The 21722-nt window shown below is 46.5% G+C and overlaps 1 protein-coding gene across 1 annotated transcript; it reads right to left on the minus strand.

The window, feature by feature from the left end:
* Positions 1-1011: 1011 nt before the first annotated feature.
* On the minus strand, positions 1012-20782 carry TSR2 (TSR2 ribosome maturation factor). Its single transcript, XM_066580560.1, has 5 exons — positions 20682-20782; positions 16557-16647; positions 11897-11988; positions 9623-9793; positions 1012-2601 (listed from the first exon to the last, which is right to left on the minus strand). The coding sequence occupies exons 1-5, from the start codon at positions 20760-20762 to the stop codon at positions 2458-2460; spliced, it is 579 nt and encodes a 192-aa protein (XP_066436657.1). The 5' UTR covers positions 20763-20782; the 3' UTR covers positions 1012-2457.
* Positions 20783-21722: the final 940 nt, after the last annotated feature.

Raw genomic sequence — 21722 nt, forward strand, 5'->3', positions numbered from 1 at the left:
ATGCAGGAAAATGCTGCACGCTCCTTTCAAGAATTACCGGAAAAATCTGCGCTGCCTAATGTTACCTTTTACGGCCATCTACAATTGCCCCGTAGTTTGCAGAGTCAGGCCCGACACGTTAACTTAGAAATGTCATCATTGGGGGTGGTGGATCGTATTCGGAGTGCCGAAACACCCCATAAATGGATATCAATATTCTGCCAAATTATTTTCTAAAATCCTCAAGGATCCTTTAAGAGGGTTAAAAAAATAAATGGGCACAGACGTCGGCGACATTTCAGATGAACAGGGTCAGATGTGTTGGAAGCAGTGCCAGGCTTGTCTCTAAGAACGGTGCAGCGACGCTCCCAACTGTTCTTATGGCATGAAGTATATAGAACCCCTTATTTATTGGCTAAACCGGGGATACCTGGAGAAGAGACGTGTCCTGACATCAGGAGCCCACCGACCATCTTATATGTTTAGCACCCGTGTGTCACTGACGTCATTCTGGCAGGGTCTATAGGACCTTGTTAAACATGTCTATGGGATACAGGTCCCTAGTGTTCCTTTATCAGATGTTTTCTATAGCGAGGCGTTGGCCATAGTCGCTGGCAGCCAATGTGGAAGAACCTAAACAGCCCTTCAGTGATATTGATGGAACGATGGGGCTATCAAAAACGGGATATTATGGCCACGTTTGTAAAACACCATGTCCGATGGATAGCTTCTCCCGGATTGACTTCTTCAGTCCTTACTAGACGGCTGCAGACGAGAGAAGTAAGAGGGGTGAACAGTAGCGGATTAGTGCTTCTTAAAAGGTCTCTGTGGTTGCATTGTAAATTTGGGTCAGGTTACCCGATTTTCAATCTTTTTCATATTATGTTGACGTAGTATAGGATGGTTTCTGTACAGATGTCTCTTTCACCCAAGGATGTCATAAAGATAGTATTACGGGATGTACGTTGGCCGAACGAACAGGAGAACGGGTGTCATGGTTCCGGGATTTGATTCCAGGAATGGCGGTTTGTGTTTTGCACTGTGTTTTATTGTAAAAAAAACAAAGAAATTAAATAAAACTTGCTTGAATAAAAATAAATAAATGCCACGGTTAGCACCGGCTTTTAAAAACAGCTCAAGTCCAGGATCAAAGTTACCCAACACTCGCCACGAATGGGGCAGGCTCTACTAACACTAACCCCGGACGTCTGATGTAAATTAACGTTGGATGGCACAAAAGCGTTATAGTGAAAACTATTAAAAACATCAATATATCTAAAAACCAAACTATTAAAAGGGTTGTCTGGTTGTAAACTACTTATGGACTATCCTCAGGACAGGTCATCAATAGTAGACTGATATAGGTCTGTCAACCAGGGCCCCCACCAATCAGTTCTCCATTGGGCCCCACTGAGCTGATTTCTGCAGGAAACCTGCATCTCCGTTTTCAATCCATGGCCAGGCTTGGTATTGCAGGCATTAAGGTAAATTGGAACTTTGCCAGCAATACCAAGCCTGACCACTACAACAGAAACGGAGCCATACGTTTTTCTGCAGAAATCAGCTCAGTGCTTTAGTGCTGTGGCCCAATAGACAACTGAGTGGTGGGGGTCCTAGGAGACGGACCCCATTGATCTACACTTAATGACCTGTCCTGAGGATAGGCCATGAATAGTTTACATTTTCACAACCCCTTCAAAAGGAAAAAAAATCCCACAAACATGGAATACATTAGAAAAAAGGCTGCTTGTAACCCAAAGCTAAATGTCAGATATAAACCACAGGTAAGGGGGTTCCACACAAAGTGATATATGAAAGGCTCTCTTTTTCTGAAATAGCACCACTGTTGTCCTCAGGCCGTGTCTGGTATTGCATCCTAGCTCCATTCACATGAATTGGGATGAGCTGCAGTACCAGACACAGACCGTGGGAAGAAGTGCTCCATTTGCTGGCGGTAAAAAAAAAGCAAATGGTTATTTTTCCCCCTAACAATGAACAACCTGTTATACCCCTGCGGCGGCAGATTTATTAATACTTCACCACAGGGACACATTTAGTAAAAACCGACGTAAATATGAAGTCCACACAAAATTAGGTAAAATGTTCCAAAACCCAAAATAAATGTCTCTTATCAAGCAGACGGGTATATAACTGGCGGAGGTTCTGCAGCAGCTCAGACATGTGCTTCATGGTTGTCAGATAAAGCCTGCCATGTTGTACAGCTGCTGCTAACGAGTCCGACAGATAAAGAGTTCTTCTGGATCACAAGGAACCGGTACGTCTCTGAATAATAACTTATGTTCGGCCCATTTAGGATGACAAAACAATCCTCACGGGCAATTCATGATCAGGTCAGCGATGGCCACAGCATGCCCGCAGCCCCCGGCATGTACATACAGTGCAGCTCACGCCCCGTGTGCTTGGGACAAAGGTGCCACCTAGCTGTGCAGTTGTGGAAGCTCTGTGAAATTGTGCAAATCACTTCTTTTTCCGGCACACCACCGTCCAGCCATCGTCCTCCGTCTCCCCCTCCTCAGGCTCCCTGCCATGCCCACCAGACGCCGACGTAGTAGAAGTAGTAGGTGTGGAGGTAGTAGATGCGCTCGTCTCACAGTCCATTGCCTGTAATAGAGGAGAAGAGATGAGCAGATGGGAATAAGGTCTCCGAAACATGGAGGACTCATGGGAACGGGTCAAAAAGTAAATCATGGCAGTGCTTCCCCTACATTAAACACTCATTACGCCCCATTATACGGCTCAGTGTGATCAGTTCTACGCGCACCCCGTTACCTGGAAACTGAGGGACCTTTTACACGGGACGACTGTCGGACGCAGAAGAGCCGATAGCCATCCCAGCAATAATCGCGCAATGAATGGAAGGGAGTGGGCTGGAAATCGCTTCCATCCGCCCGCCTCCATTCACAGTAAACAGGCAGTCGTTCATAGACAAAAGACTGCCTGTTCTTGGCTAGAAAATGCATTTCCCCCACTAGGGGAATTAGGATATAGGCGATCCTCCAGTACTGGACAAACCAGGATGGCTGCACCGCTTATCCAAGTCCCTCGTACTGCCTGTAGATTGATAGTCTAAAGGCTCATTTACACGTAACGATTATCGCTCAAAATTGATTTAAATGACCGAAAAGCGTTATAATCATTACGTGTAAACGCGAACATCGTGCACTTTTCGTTTAATCAATGATTTTAAGGTGAACTTAACCCCTTAGTGACCAAGCCTGTTTGCGCCTTAATGACCAGGCCAAATTTTGCAAATCTGACACGTGTCACTTTAACATGGAAAAACACCAGAAAGGTTTTGCATATCCAAGCGATTCTGACATTGTTTTTTCGCCACGTGTTGTACTTCACTTAGGTGGAAAAAATAGACCGATAGAATTTGTGTTTATTTATTAAAAGCGCCAAAATTGGGAAAATTTTGAAAAAAAAAATCGTCATTTTTTCACATTTCCAACTGCAATATCTCAAATATGTGCGAACATAATATAGAAATGTTTGCGAAGATATATGTTTCCATCCTTTTACTTTATTTTGGGAGCACATTGGAAAAACGTTCGGTTTTTTTTAACCATTTAGGAGACGTACAAATTTAACATTACTTTTTAGCATTTTGAGGAACACTTTGTTTCCCTACACTAAGCCAAGATTGGAAAGGCTCATAGGAGTCAAAATGATAGATACCCCCACAAGTGACCCCATTTTAAAAACTACACCCCTTAACTTATTCACTGAGGGGTGTCATAAGTATTTTAACCCCACAGTTTGTTTTTTAAGAGTCAATGCAATTTAGAGGAGAAAAACTAAAATTTCATATTTTTGCAAATATGTCAAATTAAAGACAGGACTTTTTTCTATAGTACACATGAAAATGAGGATTTGCACCTCAGAATGGATACCCCTGTTTGTCCCGTGCTCAGAAACATACCCATTGTGGCCCTAGTATTACGTCTGTATGCACAATGGGGCCCAAAATGAAAGGAGCAACCGGTGGCTTTCGGAACAGAAATTTTGCTTGAAGGAGATTTAGGCCCTATTGCACACTTGTAGAGCCATTGAGTGACCAAAACGATGGAGAACCCCCACAAGTGACCCCATTTTGAAAAGTAGACCCCTTAACGAATTTATCTAGGGGTACGATGACTTTTTTGACTTTACAGTTTTTGAATGAATCTAAGCCAAGCAGAAGGAAAAAATTATGATTTTCATTTTTTTGGCAATGGTGTCAATTTAAAAACTGTTTTTTTGTACAGTGTACATAGGAATGAAGACTTTCACCCCAAAATGGATCCCCCTGTTTGTGCCGTATTCAGAAACATACCCATTGTGGCCCTAATCTACTTAAAGGAAACATGGCTTGGCCTATAATGGAAGGAGCACCCGTTGGATTTCAGGGTACAACGGAATAAATTCCAGGCCCCATTGCCCACTTGTAGAGCCATTGAGCGGCCAAAACGATAGAGAACCCCCACAAATGACCCATTTTGAATACTAGACCCCTTAACGAATTCATCTAGGGGTGTACTGCATATTTTGACCCCACAGTATTTGAATGAATCTAAGCAAAGCAAAAGGAAAAAAATTACGATTTTCATTTTTTGGCAATTTTGTCAATTTAAAAACTGTTTTTTTTTGGACAGTGTACATAGGAATGAAGACGTTCACCCCAAAATGGATACCCCTGTTTGTCCCGTGTTCAGAAACATACCCCTTGTGGCCCTAATCTACTTAAAGGAAACATGGCTAGGCCCATAATGGAGGAAATGCCCGCTGGATTTCAGGGCAGAACTGAATAAATTCCAGGCCCCATTGCCCACTTATATGGAATAAAAATTGACTTCCTAAAAATACCCCCCCGCCCTGCCATCCCCATTTTTTGGCATTCCCTAATTATTAGATAAAGGTAATAATATAAACTGCGTTTTATGTCCGAAGACAGGGGTAATTACAGAGGCTGGTTGGGATGGGCACATGGGGCAAGAAGACCGGGTATCCCCCCTCCTCTCATGCTTTTTGGGGGGTATTTTGTGACCTCAGTGGTGGGTATGGGGTGTAAAAAGTGGCGCTCTGTGAGTCTCCGTAAGCTTGATGAGGTGCGGCGGTCTCACACAGAAGACGCTCAACAAGCTGGTCCTGGAACTGCATGAAGGCAAGCGGGTAAGTTCCGGGTAAGTTCACGGATGAGGATCGCGTCGGGATGCAAATACGGAGGCCTCCGGTAAAAAGTTTCATCTCCTCTCGCCGATTGCATCGGTGAGGGGAGATGAAACTAACTTTTTTATTCAACTTTTACGTGATAGCCATTATCCATTGGATAACGGCGAACACGTGATCAGGAACCGCTCACCGCGGCCCCCCGTGAAATCTCCAGGCTCTCGGCTAAGTTTTGTAGCCAAGAGCAGGGAGTTTTTAAGTTATCCTGGCAATCCACGGCTTTTGCGCATGCGTCTGCCGCTTTGGCGACGGCCGCGTGCGCAGAAGCTGTGGTATGGTCTGCGGATAAATCTGGGGGCCTTAGGTACATAATTTCATCCTCCCTCACGGATATGATCTGTGAGGTGAGATGAAATGTAAGCATTTTAAACTTTTTTTTTTACTTTTTAAAAACTTTAATTCCTTTTTTACACTTTTTTTTTACTTTAAATGATCACTGCTATCCATTGGATAACAGTGATCATCTCTGCAGTGACATCCCTCTGCTCCTGGCTACACATGGCAGCCAGGAGCAGAGGGATTTTAAATTTCCAGGGTCCTGAGCCCCTCTGTGCACGCGCCCGATGATTGACATCGGGCGCGTGCACAGAGGGGCTCAGGATCCGGGAGACGGAGACACCGCTGAGGACCGGGAGGGTGAGTATTTTCACCTCCCCTCATGGATCCGATCCATAAGGGGAGGTGAAATTAACCTTATTTTTACTTTTTTTAAAAACTTTTTCACAATCCACAGGATAGCGGCGATCGCGGGCCTGGGGACCGCTCGCCGCGGTCCCCAGGGACATCCCCTGGTTCCCGGCTACCTTCAGGAGCCGGGAACCAGGAGATTTTAAACTCCACGGGGTCCCCATTCTTCTGCGCATGCGCGTGACGTCATCGTCTGGCGCGCATGCGCAGAAGAGCCGCGCCGGGTCCCGAAGGACACATTCTCCGCGGGAGACATCAGGGAAGCCGGGTGAGTAATTTCAGCTGCCCTGATGGATCCGATCCACCACAGCAGCTGAATCTTTAACTTCTTAAACTTTTTTTTAAACTTTATTGCGATCGGCGCTATCCATTGGATAGCGCCGATTGCAATGCCGGGGGGGACTGCCCGCAGCCCGGGATGATAGCTCCATGCTGTCGACTACCTGTGGGCACCGACAGCATGGAGCTGTCACGTCCATAGCCCACGGGGCTTTATTCTCTGTAGGACGCATGTTTTTACGTCCTCAGAGAATAAAGCCCACTTGGGCTGGACGGAAAAACACTATGGGCTGGTCGTTAAGGGGTTAAAATCCATCGTTCAGCTCCTGACAGGTAAGGCAAACACATTTATCTGTCAGTAGACCAGGCTGTTACCTCCACAGGAGTCGGCAGATAACATTGTAATCTACCGGCAGCTGTGAACAGGGCAATACAGCTGTGTGCACAGCTGGGTGTGTGATTAATCGCATGCTGTGCTCTGGAAACAGCTCCTGGATGCCCTTTTATATGCAGATGAGGATGATAAAGTCTTAATGGACATGGATAAAGTGTTAATGGAACACTTTATGCAAATAGATCACAAAATCTTTCAAGCTTTCAGTTGTTTGAAAGGTATCTTTGCATATTTGTAAATGGGTCTTAAAACAACACACACAGCTTTGATTGGCCAGTGCTACTCAGATGAACAGCACTGGCCAATCAGAGCAGCGTCAGAGTACTAATGAACAGTGTACATCAGGTAGTCAGAAGTTGAGCGGCCGACTTTGTTTATCCAGGACAGGAGGGTCACTTTATTAGAGGGGATCCCTCACTCAGAATTCCTCCTATCCATCAACTACAGCAGAGAGCAAATACAAAGAGCGTCACTAACACTGGAAGAGCCGCAACAGCAAAGGAATGTGTAATGCTTTATCTGCCATGTGGTGGCGCTGCAGAGCAACTGCCAATGTATTACCATGTTTCCCCATAGACTTCAGCTAAACTTTGGAGTCCCCCAGGAGCAGGAAATCCTGCAATCAGCGTATGGTCAGGTAATGCTTCTACTGAAAAGGGATTCCCCAAAGCAGGAAACCTTATAGTGGCTGTTCAGATGGGGAAATCCAACACAGATTATTCTGCGTAGTTCCGTCTGTAAAAACTGGGGCAAAAATGTGCAGCGGAATGAGATTTCTGCTGCGGCTCTGCAAATGCACCTCCGCATGTGGACTTATGTCACTTTTTGACATAAAATTAAAAAGGTCTATCACTTAGATTTCTTTATTTTATTTTCGGGGTTACGGATTTGAAAAATCCGCATAGTGAAGACGGCCGTGCATTCAAGAGAATGGGGCGCATATTGTGAGCGGAATTTGACGCGGATTCCATCTCAAAATCCTCAGTGTGAACATACAAGTATAGGGGCTGTGAAGGCAAACACACGACGATGGCTGATTTTTAACCCCTAAAGGACCAGACACTTTTTAGAGATTTTACCCATGTGGTGGTTTCACAAGCCTTTTTTTTTTCATCAGCTCCCAAAATTATTTTTGCTGCGTTTTTCTTTCTGTAGGGCTATTTTTTAAATATCTTTTTACTGACTTTTTCTTCCGTTTTTTAGTTTTACTGGGGGGTAAAAAGCTAAAAACGAATGTTTTTTTTTAAATTTTCTAGTTGTATTATTTTAAGTTTGTGTATTTACGCTAAAATAAAGTATATGAACGGGTTCCTCATTTTATTTACGACGTTTTGATATATATCATCTACAGTTTTGATTACAGGGCGCATATAGCGACGGTTTTGGTTATCGCTGGGTCTTTAAAAAAAAAAAAAAAGACCCAGCGATAACCAAAACATAACCATGACCATTTATGACCCCTACATCATCATTTAAGACCTCAGGGGGGTCATTCCCTTTTTTTTTTTTTTTTTTTTTAAACTTCATTTACTTCCACTCTAGCTGGGACATCCATAGGAGCCCCAGTAAAGGCCCATTTACACTGGCCGATTATCGTTAAAAATTTGCTAATCAGCGATCGTTTTAGCGATAATCGGTGCGTGTAAATGGGCACGGCGCACCCGCATTTCGGGCACTTTTAGGTGATCCTTAAATCAAGCTCACCTAAAAATCATCACTCACTTTTATCAGACGTTCTCCGCGGGGGAGTGCTGATAGCATTGTTTCCCCATGGAGAACAAAGGATCTGAGTGCAGCTAATTGCTAATTCAGCTGCACTCAGTGAAGGCTTCATTTGCATACATAATTGGTATTTAAGTAGCTGAGAAGCTACTTAAATACCAATTATGTTTTATGCAAAATGATCGCTCAAAGCTTATCTGCTCCTGTAAATGGGCCTTTACAGGGTAAAACATTCCCTGCAGGGACAATAGTCACTGGCAGAGCGGATCAAGGTCTTCTAGGACCCTGCAGCTCTGCTGTAGCAGGGAACACCGGCGCTCACATGATTGCCTGGTTACATAGTGGAAATAATACTTCCACTTTTTAGTACATAACGCTCGTTGAACGCTATGTAGTTTGGAAAGGAGAAGACAGAAGCGGTTAAAAAACAGCTTCTCCTCTGGGTCCTCAGCTTTGTCTGACAGCTGAGGGCCCGACCTGCTCGATTGCAGGAGCAGAGGCTTTAATCCTGCGCCGTACATCTGCTATCGGCGGGGATTAAAGCCCAGAACCAAGCGCCGTACATTTACAGTTCTGTGTCTTTAAAGGGGTTAAAGAGGCTTTATTATATTTCAAAAACAGGCCTATTTCCTTGAGAAACAGCACCCCTCCTATCTATGGGCTGTGTCTGGTATTGCAGCTCAGCATTATTCCATTACTTAAGCGATTGAGGATCAGCGTCTAAACCAATCACAGCCCGTCGACAAGGGTGGTACAGTTTCTGGAAGAAATCAGTATTAATTTTCTAACTTAATACGACCTCATTTAACCCTTTCAGGGCCGCAGTTGATTCAATCGAATTGTAAACAGTTTAATACTATGGGACAAATATGTCCCCTGGTCCTCGAAGGGTTGAAGGTGATGCCTCGCCATAACAACTCCTTCCTATGCAGAAGTGATCAACTCAACCCCTATGGATCCGGTTTCATAAATCCCCAGCGGTCACACGGCAGATGTACGCCCAACGTCTGATACATGCTTCCGATATTCACTGTACATCTGCTTCATTCAAGGGATTTTCCAGTAGCGAAATTCCCAATAGATACTAATCAGGTTGCGCCTTCTATTTAAGAACGGAGCTCTGTAAAGCAGAAGCTGGGATCTAATTGGTTGCCGTGGACAACTGCTCCTAAATTTCCTTTTTTTCTAGTTTTGAAACCTCTCCCCCTTTTTGTTCTTCATCAAGTTAAAGATCTCTGCTTGCTGTCAGTAAAATTGAACATTCTTGGTTACAGCATGAAATCCCATCCAGGGAGCCGTAGACATGTATCACTTAGGAGCCCCGATTCCTACCTCGCCGTTCTCATCAGCGCTGCTCTCCTCCTCGTCTTCCGCAGCTTTCACTTCCTGCACGTTTGCTTTAACATTATATTTCTTCTGGGTCAATTGAGCGATTTTCCCTTTCACGCTGCTGGTGTCTCCGTGTTGGCACTGGGAGTAGAACAAGCAGAGCTGCTGGGCAATCTAGAAGGAAAGAGAGGCAGGTTAGCGCAGTTATTTAAACGGGTTGTTCAGCTTTAAACTACTGATGACCAATCTTCAGGATAGGCTTTCAGTAATGGATCAGCAGGGGTTTGATGTCTGAAATTGCTGCTGATTAGCTAAGGCGATGCACTGAGCTGATTTTTGCAGGAACCATACAGCTACGTTCCCACTGCAGTGGCCAGGCTTGGTACTGCAGGTCAAGTTCCCATTGAAGTGAATGGGAACTTTGCCTGTAATACCAAGCCTGGTCACTGAAGTGGGAATGGAGCTGTCTGCTTCCTGCACACATCAGCTCTAATTCCCGTTCCGCCGCTCTACACTATTTGCAATGAGAGGAGGCAGAACGGGGGTGGGGCTAAATTTCGGGAATTAGCTCCGCCCCCATCCCACCTCTCATTAAAAATAGTGCAGGGGGGTGGAGAGGAGGCGGGAGCTCAGAGCACTGCTCCTGGCTCTTCCAGCCTCCTCCCCCTGCAGAGAGAGACGCCGTATATCGGCTGGGCGTGAAAACCCAGCCGATATACGGTCGTCTGAATGCAGCCTTATGTTGCAAATTCTCACCGCTTTCAAGCACTCCGATTGCTGTGAATGAATGGAAGTGTCCACTTGTCCCACTCTCCCTCTTGTAATGAGCACCCTTTCAGCAGGACATGGCCAAGGAGGATGTGTCGGCCCTGGATGTTGACCAAAATGTTGCCATTCACTGACAGCAAACCGAGCTTGATAATGATTAATAATGAAACCATAATGAATCTATATTTACAGAAAACCTGATAATCCCTTTAACCCTTAAGTACCGGCCAATTTTCAGGTTTTCATTCTTCTCATTTCCACCTTTGCCTTTAAGAACCATTATTTTTTAGGTTTCCGTTGACATGAGGGCTTGTTTTTTTGTAGGACGAGCTGTATTTTTTTAAATGTATCGTTTAATGTACTGAAGAAGAATTAACATTTTAAATGGGATGCCGGGGGGGGGGCATTACTTTTGCGGTATACACAGTGCGGCAAAAATGACATTAACTTCATTCTACAGGTCAGTGTGATTACGGTGATACCAGGTTTATTTTTTATGTTTTCCAACTTTTAAGAAACCATCAACATAACTTTATTGTTCTGTGGATGGCGATGTATGAAGGCGTTTTACGTGGGCAAAATTGTAGTTTTTGCTATGATTTTGAAGAGGTGACCAAAAAAAAAAAAATGCAACTCATTTATTTCATGGCTTTCATAGTGCAAGATAAATTATGCAATATTTTAACAGATTGGAATTTTATGGACGCGGTGATGGCAATTATGTTAATTTTCCTTATTGCCAAGATTGCTTTGTGGGAAAGATAGGAAAATGGGATGCTACATTTTTAATCTTTTATTTGAGGTTTTATGCAATTTAACGTTTTTAATTTATTTTTTAAATCGCCCTTGGGAACTTTTACTTGCAACTACATGATCACTTCTACAATATACTGCAATACTTCTGTACTGCAGTATAACATTAGACTATTAAGTCCTTGCTACAAACAGGGCTTCATAGGCTAAAACCTATGGTAGCCCTGGGAGCTGTTAGTAGGCATGCAAGTTGTCAAATGGCAGCACCTAGAGCTAGCTACAATCGTGGTCATTTGAGGCAGCTGTCAATCGTTTCAAGCAGCCGGCACCTGCTGATTATGAAATTGGCTCGGCAACCAAACCTGCTTTATACTCATTCCACAGCTCTGAAGGGGTTAAGGTTTCACCCTATCTTTTGGCATAATTTAAATTAGCAGAAGGAAAGATTTGGGGGCTCCAATACCCCTCCGTTTATTTTCAATACAAGCTTTATTGCACTTCCCGGTATCCTCATCTACGTACACCAATATAAAGGGCCACTAAGCACATTCAGAGCCCATGGGGGTAGAGCATGATGCAGGAATTCTTGTTGGTGTTCTCTGAATTCTTGTCAGGAGGGGCCACTTTTTCCTTGTGGAGCCCCAAGAAGGTGTAAGGAGACTTATACTGAGCTCGTACTTTACCCAGTGAGAATATGAAGTTGTTCTTTCTGATACGCAGCAATGGATGAGCAACTTGCTCATAAAGTGTCCTTACCATAGGTAAACTTCCATCCTCCACCACAGTATCGAACTCGTCATTCATTATGCCTTGTAGGGTATCCTCCACCTCGTACTGCTCCAGGTTAGCTACCGACAAGACAAGGAAATTACGTCAAGGTGCACTTTAATGGGAAACTCCATCCAAATAAACATAAGAACTGGGAAAAGTTGGGTAACCCACTTACAAAACACTTCTAAATAACGTGGTGTCAAAGCTGCACCCCAGAACCACCTGGCTGTAGAGTCAGCAAACAAAGTCTAACATCTTTGAGATACACACACACCTCAGCTTACCTAATAAGGACATTTTGTGTTCAACACACACATATATATCTATATAACGATAGGATTTATTTGCAGAGCACCATGCGGTATTGCTGCTGCCGCAGAGCACGTTGCGGTATTGCTGCTGCCGCAGAGCACCATGCGGTATTGCTGCTGCCGCAGGAGTACCATGCGGTATTGCTGCTGCCGCAGGAGTACCATGCGGTATTGCTGCTGCCGCAGGAGTACCATGCGGTATTGCTGCTGCCGCAGGAGTACCATGCGGTATTGCTGCTGCCGCAGGAGTACCATGCGGTATTGCTGCCGCCGCAGGAGTACCATGCGGTATTGCTGCCGCCGCAGGAGTACCATGCGGTATTGCTGCCGCCGCAGGAGTACCATGCGGTATTGCTGCCGCCGCAGGAGTACCATGCGGTATTGCTGCCGCCGCAGGAGTACCATGCGGTATTGCTGCTGCCGCAGGAGTACCATGCGGTATTGCTGCTGCCGCAGGAGTACCATGCGGTATTGCTGCTGCCGCAGGAGTACCATGCGGTATTGCTGCTGCCGCAGGAGTACCATGCGGTATTGCTGCTGCCGCAGGAGTACCATGCGGTATTGCTGCTGCCGCAGGAGTACCATGCGGTATTGCTGCTGCCGCAGAGTACCATGCGGTATTGCTGCTGCCGCAGAGTACCATGCGGTATTGCTGCTGCCGCAGAGTACCATGCGGTATTGCTGCTGCCGCAGAGTACCATGCGGTATTGCTGCTGCCGCAGGAGTACCATGCGGTATTGCTGCTGCCGCAGGAGTACCATGCGGTATTGCTGCTGCCGCAGGAGTACCATGCGGTATTGCTGCTGCCGCAGGAGTACCATGCGGTATTGCTGCTGCCGCAGAGTACCATGCGGTATTGCTGCTGCCGCAGAGTACCATGCGGTATTGCTGCTGCCGCAGAGTACCATGCGGTATTGCTGCTGCCGCAGAGTACCATGCGGTATTGCTGCTGCCGCAGAGTACCATGCGGTATTGCTGCTGCCGCAGAGTACCATGCGGTATTGCTGCTGCCGCAGAGTACCATGCGGTATTGCTGCTGCCGCAGAGTACCATGCGGTATTGCTGCTGCCGCAGAGTACCATGCGGTATTGCTGCTGCCGCAGGAGTACCATGCGGTATTGCTGCTGCTACAGAATACTATACAGTATTACTACTACACTATACTATACAGTATTCAGCGCTGCAGCTTTGACACCACATTGCTTAGAAGTGTTTTGTAAGTGGGTTACCCAACTTTGGTGTGTGGGGAACATTCCCCGTGTTACAGATGATGACATATTACAAATAGTAAGCCAACTGCAGGAAGTTATTCGGCTTCGAGTGGTTGGTCAAGTACTGACGAACAAGTCTCAGCGGTTCTCCTTGGAGCAAAGCACTTCCCATCAGTTATATAATAAACCTCATAGATGTTAGATTTTATTTGCAGACTCTACAGCCAATCGGTGCAGCTTTGACACCGCGTAGAAGTGTTTTATAAGGGGGACACAGCACTAATATATATTTCTCTCAGCTGTTGGATGAAACCGAACATTCCCAGCTCTTCTTCATGTAGTCAGCTGGAGCCATTTAAAGGCCACTATTAAAGAGACTCTGTCACCATCCGTCTGCACCCCTCTCTGAGGGCAGCATAACATGGTGACAGTCATACGGATTACATCGATATGTCTGCTGTGTGCATCTGTGCAGTAGTTTTGGAGAAACTTAATTTAACCAGTATGAGCACATGCATAGAGGATGACAAGAAGTAGTCATTGATATTCATGAGCTGCAGACTAGTCCGCCCACCAGCCTGATTGACTGCTGTCTGCCTTTTACTGTACAGAGAGACAGCTGTCAACCAGTAACTAACTGGCGGGCGGCTGTGGTTAGCTGCAGCACATGAATGTTGAGGACTACTTCCTGTACACATACTGAATTTATCTGCACCAAAGACCTTCAAAGCGTGCCAACATTTGTGGCAACTGGGTCCAACGTATAGACGGGATATTATATATGCTCAGTGTGTGCATGCATCAGCAGACTGGGAGAAGGCGGCTGTGTAGGTGAAAAACGATTGTCAGCTCTTAGGGTAAATGTTCACAGAACGGATTTTTGCAGCATCCAAGGGAAACCCACATCTCCTTGCCTACAATGGGAATCTGTGCCGATGGCTATACGGCACTGTTGTTTTCTATAGGCACATTTTAAATCCATGTGCAGAAAAAACGTTGCAGATTCTGTGCAGTTTCCTACTGAAACGCGCTAAATCTGCATACATGCGGAACGCAGCCCGACTTTGAATACCTGCAGCAGAAAACCACAGATCGGGTAAGAATTTCTGCCGCAGTTCTTAGAGACGGAATCCAAGCAGAAAACCTACCTTGGATTCTGCAGTGTGAATACACCAGGGGAGTTTATAGACTCTGCAGCACATTTTGTTGCTGGTTTGGTGCGGAATTTCCACTATGACAACTTCCCCCATTTCGGCTGCGTGTGAACGCACCCTTACCACCACAGAGGTTGTCACTTCCCCTAATCAACATGGTTTTTGTCTGTCTCGATATTACATTGTCTCATACTTCCAGGTTGCTTTGCTATGTGAATGTACCGCTTTATAGTGCAAGGGGGTTTCCTGACTTAATCCATGGCAGAAGAGACAAACACTTCCCCCTATTTTATAAGCTGCTATCAAGACTCCGGTGGAGGCACTGCACTGAACCAGAGGAAATACATAAAACCGCCATCTACAGTTAGAGACTTGATTAAGGGGTGTTACACTGGAGGCACTACTACAACTGTGAGAGTCCAGCCAGGAAGAGCTGTCATGGGATCTTTAACGGCAGCGAAAGTGTCCGCCTGGTGTAAGGAGGAATACAATAGCTGATCACAACTTTGCGGTGTGTGGGGAACTTTTCCCAAGTTAGATGATGCTTTTCAGCCTCGAGTGGTTGAGCGTCCAAGTACTGAAGAACAAGTCTCAGCAGTTCTGCTTATGGCCCTTTTACACGGGACGATTCATTCAGTCTCCCGCGATAATCGTCCCGTGTAAATGCATGTAGCAACTGAACAAGAATTGCACTTTTGAACGCCTGTCTGCTTTCTGTAAATGAAGGCCGTTGGGGAAAGAATGCCCCCCGGCTAGCTCTGCCTCTATTCCGGCTGCACTGTTAGCAATGCCAACGATATTCGCTCCTGGGGGTCAGGCATAGTTTGCCCAGCAGCTTGTGCCATCTAAAAGGAAAGCACTTCCCATCAGTTATTGCAGTACCACAGAGATCTGATCCATGGCGGAAGAGAGAAGCCCATTTAGTCAGACTAAGAGCACACCCCCATGGCTGAGCCCACAATGGAGAGGGTCTAGTAAGCGCTTGCCTACCACTCCGTCCCAAGCTAGATCCATACAACCTCCAGCTACTGCTGATGCACCGATGGCCACCATGGAGAGGCTGGTGGAGCGGTTTGCAAAAAAATTAACCAGAAGGGAACTACCGGCGACTGATCACTTACCCAGACATCACTGACGCTCCAGCACGGGAAGAGGGATACGGATACCTGGAGGGAGAGAGAAGTGCCTAACGTCTTGCAAGTAAGTCTTTGAGCCCGTCTTCAGCTAGTGACCAGTGACAACACTCAGATGAGCACTTCTGCTGCTTCGTTCTAGTGATCAGTGGGGTCTCAGGAACCGGATCCCAGCGATCAAAACTTCTAACACATCCCTACAACATGCAAAAAGTTTCTGGAAAGTGCAGTTACAACTATAACCCCTTCCTGACTGCATAACTCAAATATTCGCCACATGGTTGTGAAGCGTGTATGCAGTGGGAGACGCGTGTATGCGGCCGGGAGGGAGCCACAGCACATAGGCCCAAATGCAAAGTGTGACACTGGCGAGGTGGAATGTGTGACGTCACCAGTGGGAAGAGGTAGAGGCGTTATTTAGCAAGAAAGAAGGCGATTTTTACGACTAAGGACTGGAAGAGAGCCAGACCGCTCACAGAGGAGGAAGTCACATCAGATGGACTGATTAGCATATAGTGCAGGAACACTAACTTTTCTTCTCAGGGAGAGCACCTAGAAGGTGAGTGAGGAGACTTATAAGGCCATACATGCTCCTCTTGGTTATATGCAAATAAGGGAATTGGAACAATACCTCTGCAGCGCCACCTAATGGAACACCCCAAAACAGCTGTCTGCATATGGATTCTGGCTCAGCTTTCAATTCCCAGTCATTGTTACAAGGCTTGTATAAAGAGTCTAACATTGACTTGCAGGAATGCAGCCTTCCAATAGGTGGCGCTGCAGGCTAAGTAAGCAGTGACACAACAATACCAAGATCTCCATGTAGGAACACTTACAGTTAGCGGAGAAGTACTCCTGCACCGCCCCCACCATCCATTGCGCCTTTTCTTGCACATGAGGACCTCCGAATCCGTTCTCTACAGCGATCTGACAAGATAAAAGGGCAGAAACGGTTATTAGGTACAACAGTGATAAAACACAAGCCCCGCCATATTCAACTGCATGTGGCTATAGAAGTCGCTATACAGTGCACTGCCTCTCCATACCACACAGAGCTGTTCAGCGCTCCCCACAGGAAGCATAGAGGTACTGCGCAAGAAGTCATGCAGCTTCAGGATGACAACCATGTGAAAGAACAAGCTCCTCATTAGTTTGTTGGTTCAGAGGCAGACAGCCTAAAATTATAGTCTGCGACTATGTAAAAGATAATCGCTGTGACTCACCCCGAACCTCGTGTGCCGTTTCCAGGACCACCGGAGATTGGAAAGGGCACATGGCTAAAAATATGCAGGGACTAGTAACGATCCACGCCTGCCCAGGCTCTGGAAACTACAACCCTCGGCTCTGGTATAAGGGCACTACATGTACACCAACCAATCACGGAGCCGGTCATAAACGTCAATTTTCCCCAAAGCCCTGATATTTTTCAGTGATGCCGATACTTAAAGGGACATACACAAAAGATACGGAGAGATACGGCCTCTTTGGTTTCTACCAGACACAGCGCCACCATCATCCACACACCGTTTTTGGTACTGCAGCTCCGTCTCATTTATCTGAATGGGGTTAAGCTTCAATATCGGACACAGAACATGGATGAAAGTACCCCCGTGCCCGGTAAAAGCCGTAAGAGGGGCACATCGCCATAGGGCAGCGACCCTCTGTGAGCAGTCTGGGGTCCCAAGCTCATAGTGGTGGCCTAATTTACGAGTTATGCCATCAATTATTATTAGTATGGAATCCCATCAGTCACCGTGTATTATAAGGCTCCCTCACACCTCGGAACAGAACTTCTGGCGTAAAATAGCGTGGCACGCTTGTGCCGTTTCGGAAGTTTGGGGAGAGCCCGTATCTTCTGAAATCATCTGCGGATAAGGAACTGATTTTGACGTGGAAATGTTGCGAAATGTGGCAGGGAAATTTTGCAGCATTTCCACTAGGCATAAACTTACCATTAGGCCAGCTTCTTGCGAGCATAAGCTTATTTAAATGCGCGTTTGTGTGACTAAGCCCTAAAGGACGTCCTCAGTCTGATACCAGTAATTTTAGGGCCTAGTCACACAAACGTATTCCCTGTCCGTATATTCCACAACAGCACACGGACCCATTACAGCCAACTAGGTTGGTCAAACAGATGTTTCTTCACACGGACCCATTGCAGCATGTCCTTTGCTGGTGGATATTGGGCAGCACACGGACATGTCTAAGCGCTATCTGGTGCAAGTTCGCCCAGGAACCTTGGGTGCAAGCTGCATGCACTGCTGTGAATGGGCCCTTCGTGACATTCATGAAACAATCATTAATGGGAATGTTTAAGATTAGAAGAAAAGTGTTTTGGGTTTTTTTTGCTCCAAAAACGGCGCCACTCTTGTCTATAGGCTGTGTCTGGTACTGCAGCTCACCCATTCACAAGCTGCAATTCCAGTATCGCTGATCTTTACCAAGTGGGCTGTGAGTGGTCACAACTGCATTCGAGGACAACGTCACACCATATAAAGTCACCTGTAATGACAGCAGGGCAGTTTAATGCCAGCAAATGCCCACTGAGGGCGATCCTACAAGGATGGGAATCAGGGGGCGGCGTGTAGCGTCTACTTATCAGACCAAATGGAGAGTTCAGCAACACACTAACACTCGCCTTACGACTTCTGCACTACTCAGTGATATGACGCCAAAGTCCCGAATGGCTAAGGCCAGTGTCACACCTACGTTAGGGTCAGTTCAGGGTTTCCATCTTAGGGTCAGTTCAGGGTTTCCATCTTTCTGCACCATTATTGGTGGAGAGAAATTGAAATAAAAAACGATCAATAGGGTTTCAGAAGAATGGAAAGGCTTCAGTTTACTTCTGTTGCGTTACGCTTGCGGATAGGAAAATAGCGCAGTCTGCAGCGTTATTTTTCTGTCCAAAACAACAGAAGCAAACTGAGACCTTTCCGTTTTTTTGAAACTCCATTGAAATCAATGGGGGGGAGGGAGGAATCATTTTTTTCCGTTTTATTTCAGTTTGTCTCCTCCAAAAATGGAGCAGAGAGATGGAAACCCTGAACTGACCCAAACGCAGATCATTGGTATTGGCTCTACAGTCTTAAAGGGACCCAGTCATCATCCTTCAGCCCCATAAAGTAAGTTGCGGGGCTCAAAGTTGAGGGAACGAGAAGTGTGGGGAGATATCATTCATACTCACCGGACACCCCATTCCAGCACTGTGTCCCCGCGAACTCATCACACGCCAGCAGCGCAACTCTTCCTGCACACGAATCTTACATCCATCTCTATAATCATTCAATCTAAGCGCTGCCCACAACATCCGGCCCTTTTACACACTTGCTTGATGGAACGAGCTGGTGACGTCATCACCGACTTGCTCGCGTCAAGAGTCGTGCAGTTGCTAGGCACTTATTCAACGTTTCACATTCCTACGTGAAACCCTGAACAGTCACGGTAGAGACGAGCGAACGTACTCGTTTAGGGCGATTTCGCAATCGAGCACTGCTTTTTTCGAGTAACTGACTATTCGGGCGAAAAGATTCGGGGGGCAGCGTGGTGGAGCGGGGGATAGCAGTGGGGAACAGGGGGAAGCTCTCTCTCTCCCCCCCCGCTCACCCCCGGCGCCCCCGAATCTTTTCGCCCGAGTAGTCAGTTACTCGAAAAAAGCGGTGCTCGATTGTGAACTCGCCCTAAATGAGTACATTCGCTCATCTCTAGGTCACGGTTTAAACCCCACGCCTGAGGCGGCGCTGATTTTATGCCCGCTGAAAGTGGACAAACGAGAACTGCACGATTCTTGTTCATCGTTTGCTCACATTTAAGCTGAACGATATCATTCAGTTTCGTTAGTTTGAATGATAATTGTTCCGTCTAAACGAGGCATTAGCGATGAACGATTGGGCACAGAAAATCGGACGTAGATCACACTCGTATTCTGCGATTTTGACGCTTCTGCGATGCATTTTGGCGTTAACACGTGTTTCGCATCACCGGACTACGTGTATTACATGCGTGCGTAAAAAATAAACCGCATATTGCTCCAACAGCTAAAATGTAAAAAAAATGCATTACACTTACACGCAACTCACGTGGCGTCCGAGTGCGATTTTTTTTAATGCTACGATAGTAAAGAACGGCGCGCTGCGATTTTACGATCCTTCGCTATCGTTGCGAGTGAAAAACTGCTTATGTAAATTAATCCATAGAAAATAATGGATTATTTCAACGAGCGGATTTCGCGCGTCTCGCCATCACACACAACTTGCGCGTTATTATTGCCCGTGTAAATACAGCCTTCCAACACAATTAGCTTGGACTGCTGAAAAGAGGTGTCAGACTTCCCTGCATGGCCGTATAACACGAGGGGCAGTCTATATACAGCAGCATTTAGACATTGGCGCACCAATATATAAAACTCCTAAGTATCCATGGTAACATCTCGGCCCGTGTGAACTGTTCTTGGACACTACTGAACACATGATGTACTAATAACGGACAAGAATGATCGTGAAGCACGCAAAAAATGACTGGATCCCAACAGGGACGCAGTAAAGACGCAGAATTACCGTAACCGCGTCTGCGGCGATTCCATACGGGTAACCTAGGGATCTGTTACAAGCAAAAAATAGCTTGCAACGTTTCGTTTTTTTCCCATAGGGCAGCATAGAGGCGGTCATCCCGTTTACGTATAAGGCGGCGCGACAAAATAGTAAAATACAAATGTTATGTCTACGGGAGAAAACATCCATCCAACCAGTCCAAAGACGCGAGACTACCGGCGGGCGCGGATCTAACGATACCTCCAGGTAATCATAAATGGGGTACAAGGCTGGAAGTCTCATGGTACTAAGGTGCTGACCATCTGTAATACAATCATGATTGACAGGACCTGCTGTCCCTTCACCCTGTCACTATGCAAGAACGCTTTAAGGGTTAAACATTAGCTAAAAGGTAAGTTGATGTTGGGCTGTCACCTGCAGCACCGGCCAGCTCCCCAGCACCGCCTGCACGGCTTCATAAAACACAGCACGTGAGTCCGAGCTGCGAGCCGCCATGACACCTCTGCGGAAGTGAGCAAGGGAGATCGCCGAGCGCAGGCTGAGACTGCACAGGGTATGCAATCGAAACCGGAAGCATCGATCGGTAGAGCGCTGAGCGGTAGGCTGCACTGTTTCCATGGAGACGCAGCCACGGCTAGTCAGCCCCGTCCCGCTGTAAACAATGTGACTTCTTAGTTTACTCATTTGGTTTGCAAAATAAGAAGCTGTTCCTAAAATAAAGGCTCCTTCCACAGCTCGTGGGGACATGATGGCTTCTCATCGCCCTTTCAGTCACTCAATGAGTCATGTCTGCTGTGATGAGTTTTTTTAATGGCTTCTAAACCGTAATCTCACTGAACTGTGCGTGCCGGTAACAGATGCCCCCATACGGTGTGCCCCGTGCTATAGGTGCCCGCTTTAATGCCAACCCAGATGCTCCTTGGCTCTAGGAGAGGGGTTTCCAACCCGCCCATGATGGCTGTGGATGCGGCCCACAGGGGCGGATTGGCCATTTACTGTTCCTGAAAAATTCGCAGTGGTCTGATGCGACGGTTCGGCCGCTGTCAGTGACAGCATAATTCCGTGCAGCCAGCCCCGCGCATAAGAACGGCAGCGGCCCGCCTGCCCAATACCACTGTGTGTGACAGTGAAGTAACGGAGTACCGATACATTGGCACACCAGTGGAAGGAACCGGGGGTCGATACTGCTCTGAGTTGTAGGGGCGTCACTGAGGAGGCGTTGGGACGTACCCAGCGGAGCAGCATGAGCCACCCGGCGCCGTTGTTAGCTTCGCCTCTTCCTGCCCCCTCTCTAATTTGAGCCTGTCTCTCGGGCCGCAACTAGACTAGTATCTGGCGGCAGTACCGCGAGTGAGACTTGTGTGAGCTAACAAGCCGAGTCAGACACTTGCATTGATTCAGTGCTGACGGCCACTGTGTTTCAATTGTCTATTAATTAACTATTTGAACCCAAAG

This window comes from Eleutherodactylus coqui, chromosome 10, assembly GCF_035609145.1.
Source record: "Eleutherodactylus coqui strain aEleCoq1 chromosome 10, aEleCoq1.hap1, whole genome shotgun sequence".
Taxonomy (NCBI): Eukaryota; Metazoa; Chordata; class Amphibia; order Anura; family Eleutherodactylidae; genus Eleutherodactylus; species Eleutherodactylus coqui.